Source organism: Serpula lacrymans (assembly GCF_000218685.1).
Source record: "Serpula lacrymans var. lacrymans S7.9 unplaced genomic scaffold SERLAscaffold_2, whole genome shotgun sequence".
Lineage (NCBI taxonomy): Eukaryota > Fungi > Basidiomycota > Agaricomycetes > Boletales > Serpulaceae > Serpula > Serpula lacrymans.
The window spans coordinates 2,403,904-2,424,251 of NW_006763291.1; the positions used below are offsets into that span (position 1 = coordinate 2,403,904).

The 20,348-nt window shown below is 46.1% G+C and overlaps 6 protein-coding genes across 6 annotated transcripts; 2 read left to right on the plus strand and 4 right to left on the minus strand.

Annotated features, from left to right (window-relative positions):
* Window positions 1-29: 29 nt before the first annotated feature.
* Window positions 30-8,138, minus strand: SERLADRAFT_445464 (uncharacterized protein; the record flags this gene model as incomplete). The annotated part of the gene is made up of 9 exons (XM_007313859.1): window positions 30-310; window positions 359-898; window positions 929-1,141; window positions 1,202-1,912; window positions 6,178-7,436; window positions 7,487-7,748; window positions 7,791-7,832; window positions 7,859-7,902; window positions 7,958-8,138. The coding sequence occupies 9 exons, from the start codon at window positions 8,136-8,138 to the stop codon at window positions 158-160; spliced, it is 3,405 nt and encodes a 1,134-aa protein (XP_007313921.1).
* A 10-nt stretch (window positions 8,139-8,148) lies between these two features.
* Window positions 8,149-8,776, plus strand: SERLADRAFT_457757 (uncharacterized protein; the record flags this gene model as incomplete). Its single annotated transcript, XM_007313860.1, has 3 exons — window positions 8,149-8,584; window positions 8,663-8,682; window positions 8,749-8,776. Coding segments are annotated over 2 exons (192 nt in total).
* Window positions 8,777-8,845: 69 nt separating this feature from the next.
* SERLADRAFT_457760 (uncharacterized protein) lies at window positions 8,846-10,905 on the plus strand (the record flags this gene model as incomplete). Its single annotated transcript, XM_007313861.1, has 9 exons — window positions 8,846-9,403; window positions 9,456-9,514; window positions 9,569-9,643; window positions 9,712-9,805; window positions 9,868-9,912; window positions 9,983-10,128; window positions 10,207-10,320; window positions 10,396-10,517; window positions 10,621-10,905. 9 exons carry the CDS (start codon window positions 9,052-9,054, stop codon window positions 10,682-10,684), a joined length of 1,071 nt encoding a protein of 356 aa, XP_007313923.1.
* A 38-nt stretch (window positions 10,906-10,943) lies between these two features.
* Window positions 10,944-12,730, minus strand: SERLADRAFT_365686 (uncharacterized protein; the record flags this gene model as incomplete). The annotated part of the gene is made up of 8 exons (XM_007313862.1): window positions 10,944-11,022; window positions 11,074-11,125; window positions 11,426-11,549; window positions 11,600-11,629; window positions 11,688-11,732; window positions 11,790-11,942; window positions 12,001-12,017; window positions 12,700-12,730. 8 exons carry the CDS (start codon window positions 12,728-12,730, stop codon window positions 10,944-10,946), a joined length of 531 nt encoding a protein of 176 aa, XP_007313924.1.
* A 2,159-nt stretch (window positions 12,731-14,889) lies between these two features.
* Window positions 14,890-17,592, minus strand: SERLADRAFT_359594 (uncharacterized protein; the record flags this gene model as incomplete). Its single annotated transcript, XM_007313863.1, has 18 exons — window positions 14,890-15,040; window positions 15,098-15,244; window positions 15,304-15,328; window positions 15,395-15,481; window positions 15,543-15,675; window positions 15,743-15,776; window positions 15,837-15,874; window positions 15,925-16,035; window positions 16,104-16,138; window positions 16,191-16,335; window positions 16,386-16,567; window positions 16,626-16,653; window positions 16,708-16,824; window positions 16,881-17,021; window positions 17,080-17,139; window positions 17,209-17,243; window positions 17,306-17,421; window positions 17,475-17,592. Coding segments are annotated over 18 exons (1,592 nt in total), but the record flags the coding sequence as incomplete, so codon positions are not given.
* Window positions 17,593-17,967: 375 nt separating this feature from the next.
* Window positions 17,968-20,344, minus strand: SERLADRAFT_457765 (uncharacterized protein; the record flags this gene model as incomplete). Its single annotated transcript, XM_007313864.1, has 3 exons — window positions 17,968-18,106; window positions 18,159-19,679; window positions 19,737-20,344. 2 exons carry the CDS (start codon window positions 20,139-20,141, stop codon window positions 18,231-18,233), a joined length of 1,854 nt encoding a protein of 617 aa, XP_007313926.1.
* Between the last annotated feature and the right edge of the window lie 4 nt (window positions 20,345-20,348).

Sequence of the window (20,348 nt, forward strand, 5' to 3'; positions counted from 1 at the left end):
TAATGCACTTACTCCGAGCCTTTGCTGAAAATCATAGCGAAGATACTACACTGACAAGTGTCCAAAACATATTATGTATTCGTTCAAACCAATCTCGCTCGTGAGCAACTCTGATGTTTCATCACACAGTACACTGTAACTTGTGCTTCTTCCACTCTCATCGCTGACATTCAGCAGAACAGTAATATACTTTCTTGCATATACTGCACCTAAGTAGGTTTGGTTTTCCTTTGTTACCGCATGCTGCACAGACAGGTTCTCGTTCCGTGGACCCTTCGGTGGTTGGGGTGGTTGAAGATGTCGACTGTTTCTGCGCCGCTTTGTGTGCGGATAATTCCTCCTTCATTATCCCCCCAACGCTTTCCAGATACGATACAGAAAATATAGGGCTCAACGCTGCCCTGGTGACAAACGGAGCCAAGTGTTTCCATTCCTCCACCTTCTGTAGATCAGCTGTGTCCACTCCTCGTCCACACGTACAGATTGGACTTTCTGAACATTCCAAAGACAACGGAACAATCCCCTTTGCGAGGTACTCGCAGCTTTCCTTATGTCTCCACGTCCGGCAGCGTTCTGTCAGCACTGGTAAAAGTTGCTTCCACGCTCTCATCTCCTCAAAGTCGGTTTCGATATGCAATAGCTTCACAGAGATGGTGCCTAGAGCGTTCATAGAGCTGATGGGAAGGGGAAGAGGCATCACCCATACATTTGCTACTACAGTATGAGAGCTGAGATCGAGTCGAATGCCAGTCATGAAGATTATCGTGTAGACATTGGCTATGGATGGAATGAATAGACCAAATGCAAGCGGGCGCTTCCTCGCGTTGGGAAAACCAATGAAACTAGTAAACATCATGCAGATAGAATTCTTGAGGTTCACCATCACGTCTTGAAGAACCTTGCCATTTACCAGAGCCTCATCCCGCACCTTTATTTCCCTGTCAGAGTACATCAAGCAAAGATGATGATTCATCCACCGCACTTTCCCCGAGTCTTCATCTTTTAGAAGAGGCAGGCGGTCGAGATTGACCCGGTGTACATTCCACAGCGTTGCAGTTTGTCCTTGCATTACGAGCAGGAATTTTCCTACGAGGATGTCTGGTCGACCTTTGACATAGCCAAGAGACAAAGGCGAAACAATCTTGTATGAGCACGGACAAATCAGGAACGAGAATTCCATGAAGGGCCCTTCAATACTTACCTCTATATATTTGGACTTACGTGCCACCTGCACCTTTGACTCCGCAACGTCGATGGCAAAGGGAAATAAGACCACACGCCTATATTCTCCTATATGGATCTGCACTACGAAAGGGGTGACCTGCTCCATAGTGACTATAGAGCTGCTAGCTGAAGCCAAAGACGGCCTTGTTCTAGCGTTTGTAATATAAACTCGGGTTGTCAGATTTTCGATTTTCTCGCAGGCAGAATTCATGGCCACGACAACGCTATGTGTAGGTTGTGTGTCTCTCTCTTGTGCTTCTTCGAGGATAGCAGCGGTTTCTTCTACTTCTCCGTCGAGATTAGGACGCTCTGTAAGGACGTGTACACGTTGTTCGTCTGTAATCTCCGTGCTGTATATCATCAAATCCGGTCCCAATATGCCTAACAATGTTTTGGCAGCAGGAGTGGAACGGAGGTAAAATCCGACACTTGCGGAAGATTCTAACATTAAAGTGCTGGAAGGTGCCCAGAAAGACACGATCAGAGTGTTCGTCATCCGGCCGGAGAGGTCTTCAGCGATCACTGCCCTTTGGTTTTCCCGAGTTCCGGAGAGTATGAGTTTACCATATGTGGTGTGGATGCATGAGAATTCGTCCAGGGTTGTCGAGTCTCGAATCTCACAATGGAGTATAGGTGTCCCTATTTTGTCAAGCAAAGGAGCTATAGACGTGATAACCTGCCTTGGGATCTGAATAACAATGCAGACAATAGTTGGGATGGTTTTCCAGTCTTGGAAGATCACTGACTTGTTGGCTCTTTTTACGGAAAGAAATTCGATTTGTGGAACGAGGATGGGGATGGAATATATGCCAAGAAGATGAAGCTGACAGAATAAATCTTGATAGTGATTGAGGCGCGTGCTCAGCGTATAGTCTTTTAGGACCAAACCATGGAATGTATCCATGACTTGTTGCCAGTCTTGGCGCAAGTAGAATCTCCCCTTCACAACTCCCACGAGCTCTGCAAAAGTGCGACGATTGTAATGGACCGTATTTTCCGCCCTTAGTTCGGAAGGATCGTTCGAGGGTATCCTATTCGCGTCCTCGAAAAAGAACATCTTTAGGTATATACCAAACAAAATTTTGGCTAGCTGTTGAGGAGCAAATGTCGTAGAGGGATTGATATCAATGCCCAGCTGAGCAAAGGTATCTCCTCCGGCTGCTACCTTCCACGCCAGGCGTTCGTGAAATTCACTGAGCTCGAAATGACGGAACTCTGAGAGTCGAGCGGCCATGATATCATAACCGTTTGATCGAGTAGTGAACTGGCATACAAGAGTGGATGGAATCATGCCAAGCAGTAGTGATAAAGTTGATAGGTCAGCACACGCATGTTGGAGTACCGTGGTATAAGGATCTCTTCCAAACGATAGCAAGGTTTCAGTATACAGGGTCGATGAAAGACGTTGCTTCAATAGTGGAGATGTAGCGACAAGAACGTTAAGAAACCCAATACGATCCGCAATGCTGGAGGTGTCGATTATATTAAATTCCATCGGTGCAGGAGGTGTTGCATTGGCCCCATAATCACTGCAGTTCAGCTCAAGACGCGATGCACACCAAGGAGCCGTATACACAGGAGATACGGTGGTTTGAACAACGTTGCAATACCGAAGACCGTGACAAAAGGCTAAGGCGTCACCAGCGAAAAACCGCATTACGACTTGAGGGCGTGTAGCACCAGTGCGAAGAACGTTGACGAAAGCGGTACACCATTGGCGAAACTGAGCTTTGCATATGGCCACAATGTCATCGACTGTGACAGGCTTGAGGGGATCCGATGAATCGCTCGGCTGGGCATAAGCTTCTGCTAAATGGAAAGACACAAGCGGATCACTACTGCCATACACCAGGAATTTATTACCCTGGGACGTATATACGAAGGTGGGATTGACACGTGTCAAGAATTGTGCTTTACTCGATGTCGTACCAGTTCTCCAAAATCTACGAAAGTGGTCAGTGACCAGGAGCTGGATATGGACAGATATGGGTTCAACTGAGCGACCTGCTCTGCAGTTGTATCCGTATCCTAAGTAACTGGCACCCGTTGTTGCTAACTGCATACCTGCAGAGAAATCTTTTCTCAGGTGATCTTGCTGTGCCTGTGTGAAGCTGCCCGTTTCTGCATAGGAAGTCCAGTATCCACGAAGGTTTGAGAGTGTGAGATCTGTGCACATCCTTAAGAATGGCCCATATTCGCTGCTCTCCCACGTCAGGCGGTCTTTTGACAGATTAACGAGTTTCTGAGATTGACTTGATAGAAGTAGTGATGTGCTGTCGTCGAAATAAAAGTGATAGAAAATGTCCCAAATTTGGACAATTCTCCCCAGAGCGCCGTCGTCTGCCAAGAGAGAAAAAAGAAGGACATTGCGAGCTATGCTCTCGTAAATAACGGTAGAAGATATAAGCTTGAGAAAGCCGAATCACCTAATACGGCTCCTTCGACATCACAACAGGTAAAATCGAGGGTTCGAGATACTTGGGTATTAATCAGTAAGGATTGAGAGAAAGTAGGCTGAGAATCAACGTACAGGAAGCCACGTCAGCTCCGCTAGCATAGAGAGTATACAAGATACTCCTTGGATCACCACATCCTAGCAGCAGGACGGTGGCATCTTCCTCTGGAGGTAGGTCTTGAGTCAAGCATACTGCAGAAGTGGTACCAATGGGATAGAAGACGGTTACTCCAGGCCACAGACACAGATGAGACATGGTAGTTGGCAGAGAAAAGAGAGCACGAAGATGGAAGCACTAAAGCATCTATTCAAATAAAATCAGGCAAGGTCTTGCCTTTTACAAGAAAGCCACAGGTCGAATACACCAGAGTCTGACTCAAGTCTGACTTCATATCTGGCTGATACTGGTAGTTTTGGGGATACGATTGGTTGCATATAATGCCAAAGATGTGTTATCAGATACTCTGGTGTTGATGGTCATTGTATCAGTTGAAGTTGTGTCTCTAGTATGTCGTTATTTGTTTGGACTCTTTCAAGTTGAATACGTGCCGCGACTCAAAGTGTCCGAATCATGGTGACCATGCATCATGATCAATCATGCCTTCGCTGAAATTTGTAAAATACCACAAGCGAATTGTATAAAATATACTATACATCATGGCATTCGCTCCATTGACTCCCACCAGTCACTCTGACGCTTCATCACCCAGTACACTGTAGTTTGTGCTTCTTCCACTCTCGCCGCTGACACTCAACTGAACAAAAACTTACCTTCTTACATTTGCCGCACAAAAGTAGCTTCGGTTTTCCTTTGTTACCGCACGCTGCACAAACAGGTTCTCGTTCCATAGACTTTCCAACTTTCAGAGGCGGCTTTTTGGCTTCTATCTGTGTCAACGTTTCCCCGTTTAGAGAACCGGCGATGCTTTCGAGATACGAGACAGGAAAAATGGGGCTTCACGCTGCTCTGGTGACAAATGGAGCTAAGTCTTTCCACTCTTCAATATCCTTCAAAGCACCCGTGTCCACTCCTTGTCCACAAGCAGATCGGGCTTTCCATGTAATCCACAGATAACGGAATGATTCCCTTCGTGAGGTACTCGCAGCTGTTCTTGTGTCTCCACGTCCGGCAACGTTCTGTCAACGTAAGAGCTGCTTCCACGCTTTCATCACCTCAAAGTTGGTTGTGATCTGCAGTATGTTCTTTTTGATTGAATTTAGCGTCCGCGCGAATTTTTCTACCAGGCCATTGCGAAGAGGTAGCACCCAGGCATCTGCTACAATCGTATGAGAGCTGACATCGAGCCGAATGCTAGTTATGAAGATCATCGTGTATACACCAGCTGCGTCCGGATCGGACAGACCAAATACACGTATCTTCGGGCCTTGCAAGCCAGTGTAACTAGTGAATATCACGATGAGAGACTCTTTGAGCTTTACCATGACGTCTGGAACATCAAATCGTTCACACGGCTCCCTTCCCACACCTTTCTCTCCCTATCAGACATTATGTAGCCAATGTGAAGGATTATCCATATCAATTTATTCGGATCATCGTTATTCAGAATAGGGAGACGGTCAAGGTTGACGCGATGCACATTCCACAGCGTTGCAATCTGACCTTGCATGATCAGTGGAAATTTTCCTATGGGAATTTGTGCTCGAGCTATGACATTGGCAAGAGACAAAGGCGCAACAATCTTTTGCAAACATGAACAATTTCAGCCATAATGAATCAACTAATATCTCTTCATAACTCACCTCTACCGTGACACACATGGATTCACGTGTCACCTGCACCTTTGATTTAGAGGCATCAATGGCGAGGGGAAATATAATATGATGTCTGTACTCCCCTATAGAGACCTGTGCTGCACAAGGAGTCACTTGCTCGACGGTGACCACAGAACCGCTGGCCAAACATAACCTTGCACTAGGATCAGTGATATCAGTCAGGACTGTTAAAGTTTCAATTTTCCCGCAGGTAGTGTCCATCGCCACAGAAATGCTGTTTGTGGCTTGTGTACTGCGTATTTGTGCCTCTTCCCAGGTAGTGACGATTTCTCTCACTTCTCTGTCAAGGTTTGGGCGTTCTGAGAGGACTTGTACATGTTGGTTGTCTGCGAAATTTGTGGTGTATACCATCATGGCTGGTCCTAGTTTGTCCTCAAGTTTACAGGAACAAGGAGTAGCGCGAATGCCGAATCCGACTCGTACAGACGAATGTGACTTTATAATCCAGGAAGGCGCCCAGAATGACACAATCAAAGGGCTTGTGGTCTCGCCAGCATGCTCTTTAGTTATCGCTACCATTTGATTTTCTTTGGCCCCTGAAACGGTGACTGTGCCATACACAACTTGGTGCCATACACGACTTGGATACACGAGAAGGTATGCTTGAATTTCGAGCCATAAATCTCGCAATGAAGTATTGATGTCCCTATATCATCAAGCGAAGCAGCGATAGCAGTAATAGCCTTTCTTGGAACCTGAAAAACAATGCAGACAGTAGTTGGGACGGTCTTCCAGCCTCGGAAGACAGCTGGATTATTGGTTTTTTGTGCGCCTTGTGGAAGGGCAGAATATATACCAAGGAGATAAAACTGGCAGAATAAATCTTGATAGTAATCGTGGCCAGTAAATGGAGTGCGGTCATTAACGAGCAGATCGTGAAATATGTCCATCACATGTTTCCAGTCCTGTTGCTGTAATCTCTCTTTGGCAACCATCACAAGCTCTGCAAAGGCGCGAGGAGTGTAGTGTATTATATTCTGCACTTCCTTATCGTAAACGACCAGTTCATACACCTTATTCATGTCCTCTGAGTCGTTGGCGAACATCTTCAAGTATATATTGAAAAGAATCCCGGCCAGCTGCTGAGAAGAAAATATCACCGAGCGACTGATGCCGATGTCACGCTGGGCAACGGTATCTCCTCCAGCAGCTACCTTCCATGAAAGACGCTCGTGAACTTGAGGGGACCGGCCATGGATGCGAGCAGAGATAATTTCATGAATGTTGGATTCGGTAGTGAACCCAGAAACAAAAGTGGACGGAATAAGGCCAATCAGTAACGATAACGTCGGTATGTCAACACAAGCACGCTGCAGCATCCCAGTGTAAGGGTCTGTTCCTACGGATAACAATGATTCGGTGTATAGAGTCGAAGAGAGACTTCGCTTCAGCAACGGAGAGGCTGAAATGAGAACATTAAGCAGCCCGATATGATCCATGATATTGGATGTCTCGATGATATTGAAATCCATCGGTGCCGAGCATATAGCATTAGCTCCATAATCGGCATCATTCGAATGAATGCGTTCTACACTCCAGGGGGAATGGTACAAAGGAGTGACGGTTGCTCGAGTTACACTGCAAGACAGCAGAGCACGACAAAAAGCTAAGGCGTCACCTGCGAAAAACCTCACTACCACCCGAGGCCGTGTGGCATCCGTACGAAGAACATCGACAAAAGCGGCACACCATCGACGAAACTGAGCTTTTGAGCCTGCTACGATATTGTCAATTGTGGGGGTATCGCGTGTCTGGGTGTAAGCTTCCGCAAGGTGGAAGGATAAGAGCGGATCGGTGCCATAATGGACCAGAAACCTGTCACACTTGGACGAATACACAAAGGTGGGATTGACACGTGTTAGATGTTGTGGATTATTTGAAGTCGTACCAGACATCCAAAATCTGCAGGTATGGTCCATGACAAGTCCAGTGACATCGTCTGATAGAGGCCCGGCTGAACGACCTCGTCCGACGTTGAACACATCTTCGTCCACAATGTCACGTGATACCGACCGCATTCCTGTAGCGTCTCTCTCATTTTATCTTGCTGCGCCTGTGTGAAGTTGCTTGTCTCTGCATATATCGTCCAGTAATCGCGGAGGACTGAGAGAGTGCGACCTGTGCACATCCTCAAGAATGGACCGTATTTGCTTCTCTCCCACGTCGCAAGATCTTGGGACATGTTGGCGAGCTTTCGAGATTGACTTGAAAGTAGCAATGATGTATTGTCATCAAGATAGAAGTGGTAGAAAATGTCCCAGATCTGATCAATTTTCTCCATAGTGCCATGGTCTGCCAGGAGAGAAAGGAGAAGGACATTGCGAGCTAGTATATTGTCAGCGACGCAAGACGAAAGATACTTAAAAGAGCCAAATCACCTAACACAGCACCCTCGGCGTCACAACAGGTGAAGTCGAGGTTTCGAGACACTTGGCATTGATCAGCAGACCGTCACAGCACGAGGTCGTCTAAGAATGAACATACACGATCCCGTGTCAGCTCCACTGGCGTAGATAGTATACAGGATATTCCTGGGATCGCCACATCCTAGGAGAAGGACAGTTGCATTTTCTTCTGGAGGCAGGTCTCGAGTTAAGCATACCGCAGAAGTATTGCCTATGGGATAGAAATAAGTTCCCCCAAGCCATAAACATGGATGAGACATGGTAGCTTGCAAAGAAAAAATTAAAGCAAAGACAACAACGACGTAAGTAGAAAAGCGTCCGAGTCTATCCTAGATAAACGAGGCAGGGAGTTGTCCATAGAGATCCACGAGTGGGACCCACAACATTGACTTCCTTTCAAATTTCAAACATCATAGGCGCGTACCCACCATCTCGCAACTGGATTGAAAGTTTGGTTGCCCGGAAATCACCAACTTAAAGCGGCATATTATAAGAAAAGTTGTTATTAGCTGCGGATGTCTACTATCAGTGCGCAAAGAACTACAAGTACAAGAGAGCATGACGGTGGAGGCACTAATAAAGCTTTTATCCGAGTAAATCAGACAAATTTTGGATTTTACAAGAAAGCCACAGGTCGAATACACGAGGTTCTGGTCATGTCTGGCAGAAGCTCTGGCGTTGATGCAAAGTTGAAGTCATGCTTCTGGTATGTCGTTATTTGTTTGGACCCTCTTCCAAGTTGGACGTCGAATCCCCATGAGCATCACTGACATACTACCGGAAGAGACATTAGCTATGTATGCAGTGAGCTATAGCTTTATCGCTGACCGTAACCGATAGCCTACATATGGCATACCCTAACATGTTCAGGTTATTCCCAGTTCCTCTTTTCGTGCGGCCCAGGCCTATACATCCGTTGGCCGTGGACGACGGTGATCAACCAAGAAATATCTCGTGTGCTTTCGCCACCCTATGTGCGATTCGTATAGTTCGCACGTGGAACAAACATGATCCAGACAGGCCCAGGATGAGCACACCGATATGCCTTGACCTAGCCCCGCTATTCAGATTTCGTCATGGGTCAGTTTAATTTATATCCCAGTAAACATATATTTTGAATACGCATTCTCACTATCATGCTTCCTCAGCCTCTTCCTCCTCTGAACTTCCACAATGTCTAACGTCCCAAAGACACAAACAGTCGCAATAATCGCCTCGTCTGGTGCAGCTCTCGAGATCAACAAGGACCACCCCGTGAAACAACCTTCTGAGCTCGAGCCAGGCGAATGTCTCGTCAGACTCTCGTGCACCGGTGTATGTCACACGGACCTCCATGCTCGAAAGAACGACTGGCCTATCCCTGCCAAAACACCTCTCATTGGCGGTCATGAAGGCGTCGGTGAAGTGGTCGCTATTGGCGCCAACACCTCGCACTGTCCGGTAAAGGTAGGACAGCGTGTAGGCATCAAGTGGCTAGCATACTCTTGCCTCGACTGCGAGCAATGTCGCAGTGGTCTTGAGCAAAGTAAGTCTACACTTCTGGTTCTGTTTCTTTTTTCTCACTGTGGTATCTGCAGATTGTCCAAGTGCCAAGCTGAGCGGATTCAATGTCGATGGAACATTCTCACAATACGCTGTATGATATTCTACCCTAATTGGTACTTTACTTTGTACTCATCTTCCTTGCCAGGTTTCATATGTCCATCACGTGACCCCTATCCCTGAAGGCATAGACAACAATGCAGCTGCATCTGTCCTCTGCGCCGTGAGTTTTCCATCTTCCCTGACTTACACATTGTGCGATAACGTCGCTGACACGTTTCCATTGGATAGGGCGTAACAGTATACCGCGCTCTCAAGTATAGCGGAGCACATATTGGCAACTGGGTTGTTCTGCCGGGTGCTGGTGGAGGACTTGGTCATCTAGGTAATGCAACCACTTCCCCTCTACGTTATATACACCACAATAATGTTCAATTTTTCCTCTAGCTATCCAATATGCAGTAGCCATGGGTCTACGTGTAGTAGCCGTCGGTAAGTTCTCTTTCATAACATTTGGCCTGACTAGATCTCATCATCGTCACGCTATCTTCGAAATCGAAAGACACTGGCTCCCATAAAAAAGAACTTTGCCTCAAACTAGGCGCGAGCAAATGGATAGACTTCAAAGAGACTAAAGACCTCGTCAATGCCATACGGGAAGCATGTGATGGAAAAGGTCCTCATTTAGCAGTAGTCACCGCCGCCACTGTCAGCTCTCTTCTTCTTCTTCCCATGCTATCATGTGGAAGGAAATGCGCTGACAATGCCCGTTTTTTGATTCAATAGGGCGCGGGATACACCCAGGCTGTGGATTATCTTCGTCCTGGAGGCACGTTGATGGCAGTAGGCTTACCGGGAGACGCAACGTTAGATGCATCTATTTTCTTCACTGTGTTCAAGGTGAGGTCCTATCATATCCCCATAGCACAGCATCTAAACGTTGGTCGTTTTTAAATTCCGTGGCGGCAATGATAGAGTATAACTATCAAAGGCTCTTACGTTGGCAACCGTCAGGATGCCATTGAAGCACTCGACATCGCGGCAGCCGGAAAAGTGAAAGTGCATTACGATCTCAGAGGCCTCTCAGATCTCAAAGAGTGCGTACTATGTCGAACCTACACATTCCTACTCTTTCTTTTGGTTTGGTGGGACTTTTTGAGCATCATGATTGATTCATATCTTTGTTTTGAAATGATCTAGTGTTTATGAAAGTATGGAAGAGGGCAAAATTGCGGGAAGGGTAGTGCTGGATATGTCCAAGTGAGAGGCAACCACGTGATTGGCCTCTGCAATGCAGTGACAACACTGTTTTTTTCCCATCTATTTTCTCTCTGAGATTCGATCAGCCAACTTGGAATGTACAACACAACCTACGTGGATTCTCTGTATTCTCTCAATTATTGCTTATGTCAACCTTGGAACTTGGCTTTCTCCCATCATTTGTATCTATGCCGCTTGGAACAATCAATTTGTTGTAAAAATACAGGGATAGACTCGAAAGGATCTACGGGCAAAAACTAGCATCACAGAGCAAACTCGGTCAAGAACCTCTCTTGGGCACGGACAACTATCTTGACGTGCTCGATAGACAAGGGTTCTTCTCTGTAGTGAAATGGTAGGTGCGGATTATATATAAAGAAGTACATTACTCACGATGCAATTGCCAGTGCTTGAGCGGTACGGACGAGGTTCTTGATTGTTCGGCCTGAATACATTGTTAGAACGAGCCATTAATTTGTGAGAGGACTGACCATTGAAAGGCTTCGCAGACAGTTCTCCTATATCGGAGAACGTTACATAACGTTGCGGTACTTCGTCGACCTCGATGAAAGTATCAGAAGAGTCGCTTGCAGCCTCAGATATTTCGTTGCGCCGAATCACACATCCTGCTAGCCGGAAGAAGTTCTGCCAAATTGTAAGGCGTGCCGGGGCATCAAGGTCTGGATACTTTATTGCTGGACAATTTTTATTGGCGGAAGAGTATCAATCAAGCAGAATAACTCACCGACGGAAAAACGCGATAAAAACGCCTCGTCGAAAGTCTTTATCCTATTGGTGGTCAAGAACAATAATCCTCGGTGGTACTCCAAGAGACGCAGGGCGACAGAAACAAGGGCATTTCGTTGCAGCTTTTCCAAGTTAGACGCTGACATAGATCGAATGTATCAAATCCCAGTACCTCATGGAAACTTCTCTGTTCTAAGTATACCTGCCGATATAATTTTGGTTCAATATAATCCTAAGGTAAAAAGAGTATGACCACTCACGTCAGCCTCATCGATCAGTATAATAGCGTCCCAAGCAGTAGCCAGCTAGATAAGCGATTCAGTTAAGATATATATATTTTCTGGGGAGGAAGAAAGATGTACTTTCAGAATTTTGCTCAGATTCTCCTCCAAATAGGGAGCCTCCGTCAATAATTCGGAAGAACTGACCATATACAAAGGCCGCTGGAGGTGCTCGGCAACAGCTTCAGCCGTCAGTGTCTTACCAGTGCCAGGACATCCGTGGAGAAGTGCAATCTGTCAGTAGAGACATAATTGGTCGTAGTATATTATAAATTGAGAAATACAGCCATACCAATCCCCCGCCCTTTCCTGAGATCACGTCATTGATAATGGTCGATGTTGATATTGAGTTTTAGTGACTCGTACCAATGCTTTGATGAGTGTCTGGAAAAAAACCTCAATTAGAGTTATATACATCTCGTAACCCTAGCTGACCTTGATATCGTTATCGAGAACCAGATGGTCCCAAGCTTTGTCGTCAAATGTGACAGCTTTCACTTTCTGAACTTCGAACTGTTTCCATTCCTAACGTTATAAGTTAGCTACCATTCTCGTGTCAAGGATCATAGCGCACCTTTTCTACTAGATCAAAACCTTGCACAAGTGCTGGTAAAAGATGCAGTTTGCGTTCCTTAAGCTTAGGAATAACTTGGTTTTTTTCTAGATTGTCAGCCTGAAGGTTGTAAGCAAAATTGAAGAGCGTAACGCACGGAGTATGAATGTAACCAGACTGGTTATCGTAGCCTATACGGTCAACGACTATCCTTTTCTGTCCTACTTGTTAGTGTGCCCTTCGATCAAGTGTGCGAGTATTAAGCCTTACCCCGTTGTCTGCGACAATACTTCAGGACTGACGTAATAATGATAATGCCTTCAGAAGTGACTCACATGTTCTATAATGCACACCAGACGAAGCAGTGTAAAGGACACCCCTATCTATAATCAATTAATGAGAAGTGGTGCATAAATACATCGTTTATATCAACCATACCTTTCAGCTGGTTCTTGACTTCTTCTGTCATGATATAGCATCCTAAATTTGACAGTGTTTTTGTTTCCTGGATGACATGTTATGAAGTGTGACTTCTGACTTCTCTACGTCATGAAGGTACCGGAAAGGAGTCAATTGCGTGGCCCAGCTTACACTCGGTGTACTTGTATCCATCCTAGTATAAAGCTTGGCCTTCTATAGAGAATTTTGGATGCGAGCTTTCCCCCTGGGATTAGATTAATTTGAATTTGAGGAAAATAGTCGTACCCATAGTTATACTGTGCTCCCGTCAAAACAAAGGCTCGCTATTGACAAGGGATCAAACAACACTGCGTTTGATGAAATGCGATGACTTACCAAATCCCCATCGTCGTTGATGTAGAATATTTCCTTTCTCTTGAAGTAGTACAGGAGAAGATCATAAGAGAAATGACCATAAGACACTTCGAGCGCCAGTTTTTCGCCACTAAAAGCATATCATTCGAACCTCGGATACCTAGAGAGACGTACATGCATGGGCTTGTACTGGTCCTCCAAGAACTCTATAAATATGCCCAGGTGTTCCACCAACTGCAGCAAATACCCACGAACATAGTCGTCCGTGCGAGTTTCTGGTAATCGATTAGGTAGGCCTTCAGCAACATTTCATTGTAAGAAAATAGGGTTGTTGTATACCGCTCAAAGCGTGAACACATCCTAATCCTTTCGCCTCATTGCGCAAGTCATCACCTGAGGTACCAAATGATAATGCTTCATGTGCATTTGATAGATAATCTTTGAGATTAGGGACCTCGGGAAAGATTAACGGGAGGATCCATGCGGGATTCGATTTGAAGAATTGGCCTCCAGCTGATACTCTGATAAAAAGGAGCATGTAAGTGCATTTAAGGCGCGGTCATTTAAATAATAACAAACTGAAGAAAATGAATCAGAGTCTGGCTAAAATAGTGGAGAATTATGTGCGGCTTGGTATCATTTTCATCCTTGTATCTATAGGTTACATAGAAGTAATTGGTGGGGTCTGCCATTGGAGGAGACGGAGGCGGAACAGGAAATGGGTCATATGGAACCCACTCTCCAGCGTCCCTATTGTACGTGGGTCAATATGCTGCAAAGACAGATATATATGACTCCAAACCGGATTTGCCACCGTTTTGACGAAGTGGTTATGTTGTTCCTGTGTCTTGGGCACCTTACTTTCATCACTAGTCTTCACTTGCAAATCACCCGAGTGCTTTTCATTAGTTGCGCTGTCATCTTTGTTGTCGACTGCTTTCTCTACTTCCAACATCTCTGTTGCTTGAGAAACGCTGTCTACCCCTATATCAGCATCGGCCAGAAGGCCTGAATTACTGCACAACGCAGTTTGGTCCTGGGATGACATGGAGGTGATTTCAATGGGGAAGACACTGATTTCTTGGAGGATAAGAGAGATGTTCTACACGTGTCGGCTTGATTAAATGAATCTGGACACACATAGGTCGCCGTCCAAATTTCTGATAAGCGAGCGACCTCAGGTTGAATCACTTTTCTACGGAATTCGAATTGCTAGTCAATGGTGATGATATCACTTCACAAACATATGAAAAATACACACGGTTTCTGACTCACTGGAATGTACCGACTGACTATTATGCTGGAACCAGAACACGTTGCAGATTAATATTCGGATAGTCCCCACCCTCGCGTGAAGCTTCCGGTCAATGTGGACATGCACGACTCACAGACAAATAAACCTTGGACACAAACACCTAGGCTTCCCCTGGACCGGATTCGTATAATGCAATTCAATTTTATTCTAGCAGCGTTGGTTACAGCGCCAGCGACATTCTTTAAGCTTGTCCAACGAACATCTACTTTGTGAGCTGCTGGTAATTGGTAAGTTAAATACACACATGATATAAATAATAATGTAGAATATACCGGTAATTTTCTGCCCATAAGTCATAAATAAGTACAATTGTTGCTTCTTTGAGGTTCGATGCCACCACTGGTCCAGGTAGAAGGGCCCCGAAGACGTAACGCATATAACTCGAGGCTGCAGCCTGCTCGGGATCAGTTTAGTTACAGTAATATTGCCTCCAAGTCAGTTTGCTGGGACGTGGAACAATATGCAGCCACAGCCACAGTGGAGGGTATCATGTGACGTGATGTATCGTTGTGTATCTAAGCGATCTCGACACTGGTTTGCACTAAGCAAAAAATCTGAAATAAGCTGTGTTCAGCGTCAAACGATACATCGAAAAAGGACATTATAACTGCAATCGGTCCGACTATATAACATAACCGCCCATGACATGTTCAGTCCCTCCGCTTGAACACAAAAGGCACCCGTGTCGGTCTATAGTGTCCAACTATACTCAGCTCCCTGTATCGAAATCAAGAAGAGGAAACATACGCCAGCGTCACAGTACTCCTCGCATCAAGTATCCGCTCTTTCCTCTGTTCAAATGTCTCCGAAGCAAACTGCGGCTCTTCCTTGATCTCGACCTTGTATCGCATGATAAAAAGAGTGAGCACGGCGGTGCCCTCAGTTTCTGAGAACCTGGTGACCGCGTTTCATGAGTTACCACGGTCGTTGTTCTGAAAAAAATTACAACACACTTTCGTCCGACGCAACCACGGTGTCCTATCGATAACAATCACGAGGTTATCAAGCGACAAGAATGATTTGAATGACTCGAGTCTGACTCACCAGCACTGAATGGAAGGAACGCATCGCGATTCCAGTCTCCCAAGAAACGCGAAGGTTTGAATGTATGGGGGTCCTCCCAGTATCGAGCTATAGACAAACGAGATCAGGATGAAAAAAATCGCACGATACAACCTTAGGGATGGCATACGGTTGTAATGTAGTCCAGGCACGTCGAGAGACATAACTGCACCCCGGGGAATAGTCACAGTCGTATTCTCGCCTGCTGCATTGGGCGTGACGAACGATGTATCTTCCGCGAATGACTTTGGTATGCCAGTCACCTGGAAAGAACGGAAGATTTACAGATTAGCGCGAGTAGTGCCTCAGATGCACGTGGAACATAAGTACGGGAGGAAACATCCGAAGCGCTTCGTTGAAGACACTAAGAACAAGAACAACTGGTGAGCCCGTCTCAAGCACGGTGACAAAGGAAACCACTTACGCAAAAGAGCGAGTGAGTTGCGTCATATCCTCGTACGCCTACGGTTATGTGAGTATGCACTTTACAGGGGCACACGTGGAGTACGTACCGGAATTCTGCCATCGGGCAGGACACCTTTAATGTGCTGGTGAAGGATCTCTTGCTCGTCTGGGTATAGTGCCAACATTGCAAGCGCGAAGCAGAGAGAGTGCGCAGTTGTCTGAACACGTTCGTTGTAAGATTTCACCCTCTAGCAATCATTTGATATCAAATAGCAATACTACACACCTCGTGTCCAGCTACCAAAAAGATAAAGATGTTACCTGGTGTGTATGGTGAGAGATGTATACTGGTTACTGGTCATTAGCTACTTACCGACTAACTCACTATCGGACAGCCTCACTTCATCAGAAGAAAGATCCGCATCATCGTTCGCCGCCAACAGACTATTGAACAAATCATGTCTTTCTTCCTTGATCTCAGCGTTCTTCCGAGCTTGTATCATTTCATACAGGTACCGCTGCAAAGCAAAGTGAGAACTCAGATATGGAACAAAGGATTATATGAAACCTCTAATTCTTCAAACGCTAGCCAAGTTCGCTGTAGTCGTTTGGTGAGGCCAAATGCCCATTTAGGAACAGTTAGTTTGAGAACTAAATTTGTGGTGACGATATGTAGTGCATCTTTGAATGTCATCTTGTGGCCAGGAGGAATAATAGCGTCTTCTTGCCACGATATATTACGACCAAATCCTATCAGGATAATAACTGTCAAATTATTTGTTTGTAGCTCAGGGTATTTGAAATTCACCTGCAGCGCCTATAACGAATAAGGCGATCTGCAATAGAAGTCATTAAAACGGGATACGTTAAATTTATTAAAAACGACTAACTGGGAGTGTTAAGTCAACCCCATGATCGACCGTTATTTCATCTTTTCCAGCCCAAACATTATCGAAGAGATCAAGCATGATTCTGCACGTCTCGTTCCATACAAGCCTGTTGTTACGCTACATATCAAGCTTCAGATGAGAATTTTTCATCTGTAAATGAGAGTGGGACGTACGTCTGAAAAGGCCGGAGCAACGATTTTCCGGTATCTCTTCCACTCATCGCCTTCCGATACAACTATGTTGCCGCCGAAGAAAGTAAGAATTGTGTACTGGTGCAGAGGTTTGGGAAACCGGCCGCGGGACCACACTACTTCCTACAACGGTTGATTGAATTTGATACAGTAGGGTACTTTGAGCAAATAATATCATTACCTTAATTACGGCAGCGTCCGCAATCCACACAGATACGAGACCTTTAGGCCAAAGTGCTACCTATTGGGAGACTGACATTAAGATCAAACAAAGAAGTAGAGCAGATGGAAACAGCTGAAGGCCACTTACTGAAGAAACAATATCCAGCCCTTTGTCCACAAACGCTAAAGAGAAGCGAATAGTTGCAGAGTTGATCTAGTGCAAACCAAAAGATGCCAAGACATACTAGAATGTTTCAACCTCCATAGATGATCATGTCCGAGAGAAATAAAAGGTATCCTGGGGAAAATGTTTCCTATCAACGTGGCTGAACTGATGAGAGTCCGATGCCCAGGAAGATGTCTGAGGCAATACAGTCAGAATCACTTGAGTCATAAAACGGAAGAGATACATACTTGATAGAACGAAGAGCCCGGGAGAAGTCAATGTATGTCTGGACAGCACTGAGCAAGGCTACAGAGCCCAAGAGCACGAACAGGGTGTGCAAAGAGAAACCTGATATCTCCATCATAATTGCGAAGGCCGAGGAAACAAAGCCAGACGTAGGGATGAGACAACCCGTACAGATGCCTAGGCTAATACTGGCTAATACTGGTTGCTTACGAGGATTTAAGAATTTTAAGACATGCCTTATCTGAGTTCACAGGCCCGAGTGCTGCCCGTGTGTCTGATAGATCCGAGTCTCGTGTCAACATACTGGTTGTCAGTCGCGCGTGTCTTTCTGATGACATGGCGTTGTACACGTTATTTTGCCTGTCAATGTGTCTTCCGTCGGAACTTGACTGCATCCCGTCGGTCCCAACATTGTGCTTTTACCCTGGACGATTCTTAAGTGCATCCGAGTCGTATGTACTTACCAACATGCACATCAACATGCAGGTCGCGATAGAATGTAAAAGGTTCCAGGTTACAAGTTTCAACAAGGAAACAACCTGATGTACTTGTATAGGCTGGGTTTAGACGCCCTACTAGGAAACTGTTTGTCGTCTTCACGTCACTACAACTTATTACTACCCCGAATTGAGGGCTAAAGATCCACCAACTTCAGAGTGAATTCGCCAGGACAAAAGATTACACACCGCAAATGTATAAAGTTACAAGCGCGTCAAAGATAGCTATCGACAACAAGTAAAAGTAGAATAACCCTCCCGTCAAGTTAACTGAGCAAAGTTGCCATCACTTACAGGCCCTGTATCGGCATCTAGCGGTGTCTCTGGTGGTACTTCGTTCATCGACGTGCCCTGACCAGTAGTACCCAAGTTAGCTTGGGCAACAGCGGGGGGAACAGTGGTGGAATTATTCTTCGTAAGTTCCATGCGCACGGTATCAAGCATTCGCTTCAAGTTAACGCGCTCGTTGACAAGCGCCATTCGTGCACTCTCGAGACCCTTCCGCTCATCCTCTAATATTTCCTCGAGCTCCTCGAACTGCGTCATCTTCAGCTCAAGTTTCGTCAAAGTCAGCTTGATGAGAGAAGCAAGTGTGGACCGAATGTGAACATTCTCCGCGTCTGCCAAAGTTTGTGCAGCTTTCGCCGACGACTTGAGCGCTAAGTGAGCTGCTCGTACAACTTTGGATTGGGGAATCATTGGTGTTGATTTTTTGGATGGAGTAGAGTCAACTGCCATGCCTTCTGGCGGTGGGGCTGGCGAACCAGTCTTACTTGACGATTGCCCACGCTGGGAGACCGAAACATCTTTCTCGAGCGACTGTTCCATTGGGGTGTCGCCGTCTGCGTCTGGCTGCTTTTCACTTGCACCAGTTTCACCTTCTTTTTGTTCCAATGTTTCCTGAGCTGGTGCTTCTTTATCTGCTTCCTTGGATTCTCCACTAGTCAGCTCATGAAGGGCTGACTTAGCAGCCTCAGCTGCCACTCCTGGGCCAACAACGCCTGCAAGGAAGGCCACGACGCTCATAACAGGGTTATCAGCCTGTTCGAACGGAATGCGTCCGAAACGTAGAGGACCCATTTCACCCTCAGTAGCAACATAAGGGTCTTCTATTGGCAGTTCCAAGAACTTGCGTATGCACTGCTGTGCTGTGCGAGTACCCACATGGTCTTCAATTTGGTTCCAGTCATCGTCATACATCTCGATACCCTCCAGAAGTAAGAGGACCTCTTGGTCCGTCCAGTCGTCGTCACTACCATGACTTACACCACGGGGATTTGATGAAAGTTTGACAAAGTCACCGCTAAACATAGTGGATGGAAATCTGCCGTCGAGATAGCATGGTTGACATAGCTCGAAATCTTTTACTTTCAGTGAGTGGTAGCGAACAGACGTGCAGTCTGTACCACAGGTGTCGCACTGATACGACATGTTGCCTTTAGTAGAAACACCATTGGCAAGTGTGGAGGCTTCTGCGGCTGTGACAGAGCGAGAAGCTTTGGAGGTAGTTTGATAGATAGAATTGCGTATCTCGAGAGATGCGGGACCTGACGTAGGTGGTTTTGGTGCTCCATTTACCGTGGAAGCAGGATGATTTGATGGACGACTCCCAGGGTGCAACGATTGCAGTCCCCGTGGAGTATCAAGAATGACACGAAAGTGACCAGTAAATGGAGGCGCTAATGCTGCAGGACGCGCTTCGGGATCGATCTGCGCGTATAATCACTTTAGAAAATGACAAGGGAATATGCAAATGACAATACACACTTGATAGTTGATTAAACCCCACTGCTCGAGAAAAGCATGCACGCGCATGATAGCGCAGACGTCTCCAGCCAGGTTTCTTCGACAAGCGGTGACGGTGAGGTATTCTGTAGGTCGCAAGCGGTAGGTATTAATCATGAAGTCACGATAGTCTTTATAGATGGCGGGAGTTTTGGATCTATTTCTCGAGTTGAAGAACTCGGGTAGCGCGCGTCGTTCAACGGGATGGATCTTTGACATCTCGAACCACGCAGAATAAGATGGGATAACGACGTCGTGTGTCTGTGCGGCTAAGTATTTGCGCGCTTGGTCTTCCAAACGAAGGCGAGTAGCTTCCAACTGTGCAGGGTCTTCGACATCATCGTTTTCGTCCCCAGACTCTGCCTCTTCGTCGGCTCCTTCTCCCATTGATACATCGCCCGCGTCCTCTTCACCCTCACCATCACCCTTTAGCAATCGCACCTTTCCTCCATTTTCTGCTGAGGGTTCTCCTGCTGTCTCAGACGGCAAGTTCGCAATGTCTCCTCCTTGAATGGGCTCCAATTCGCTGCGTTTTCCGGGGGCGTTTTCTGGGTCGACTGGGGTAACACCCTGGTTCTGCTGGGGCACGGTTAA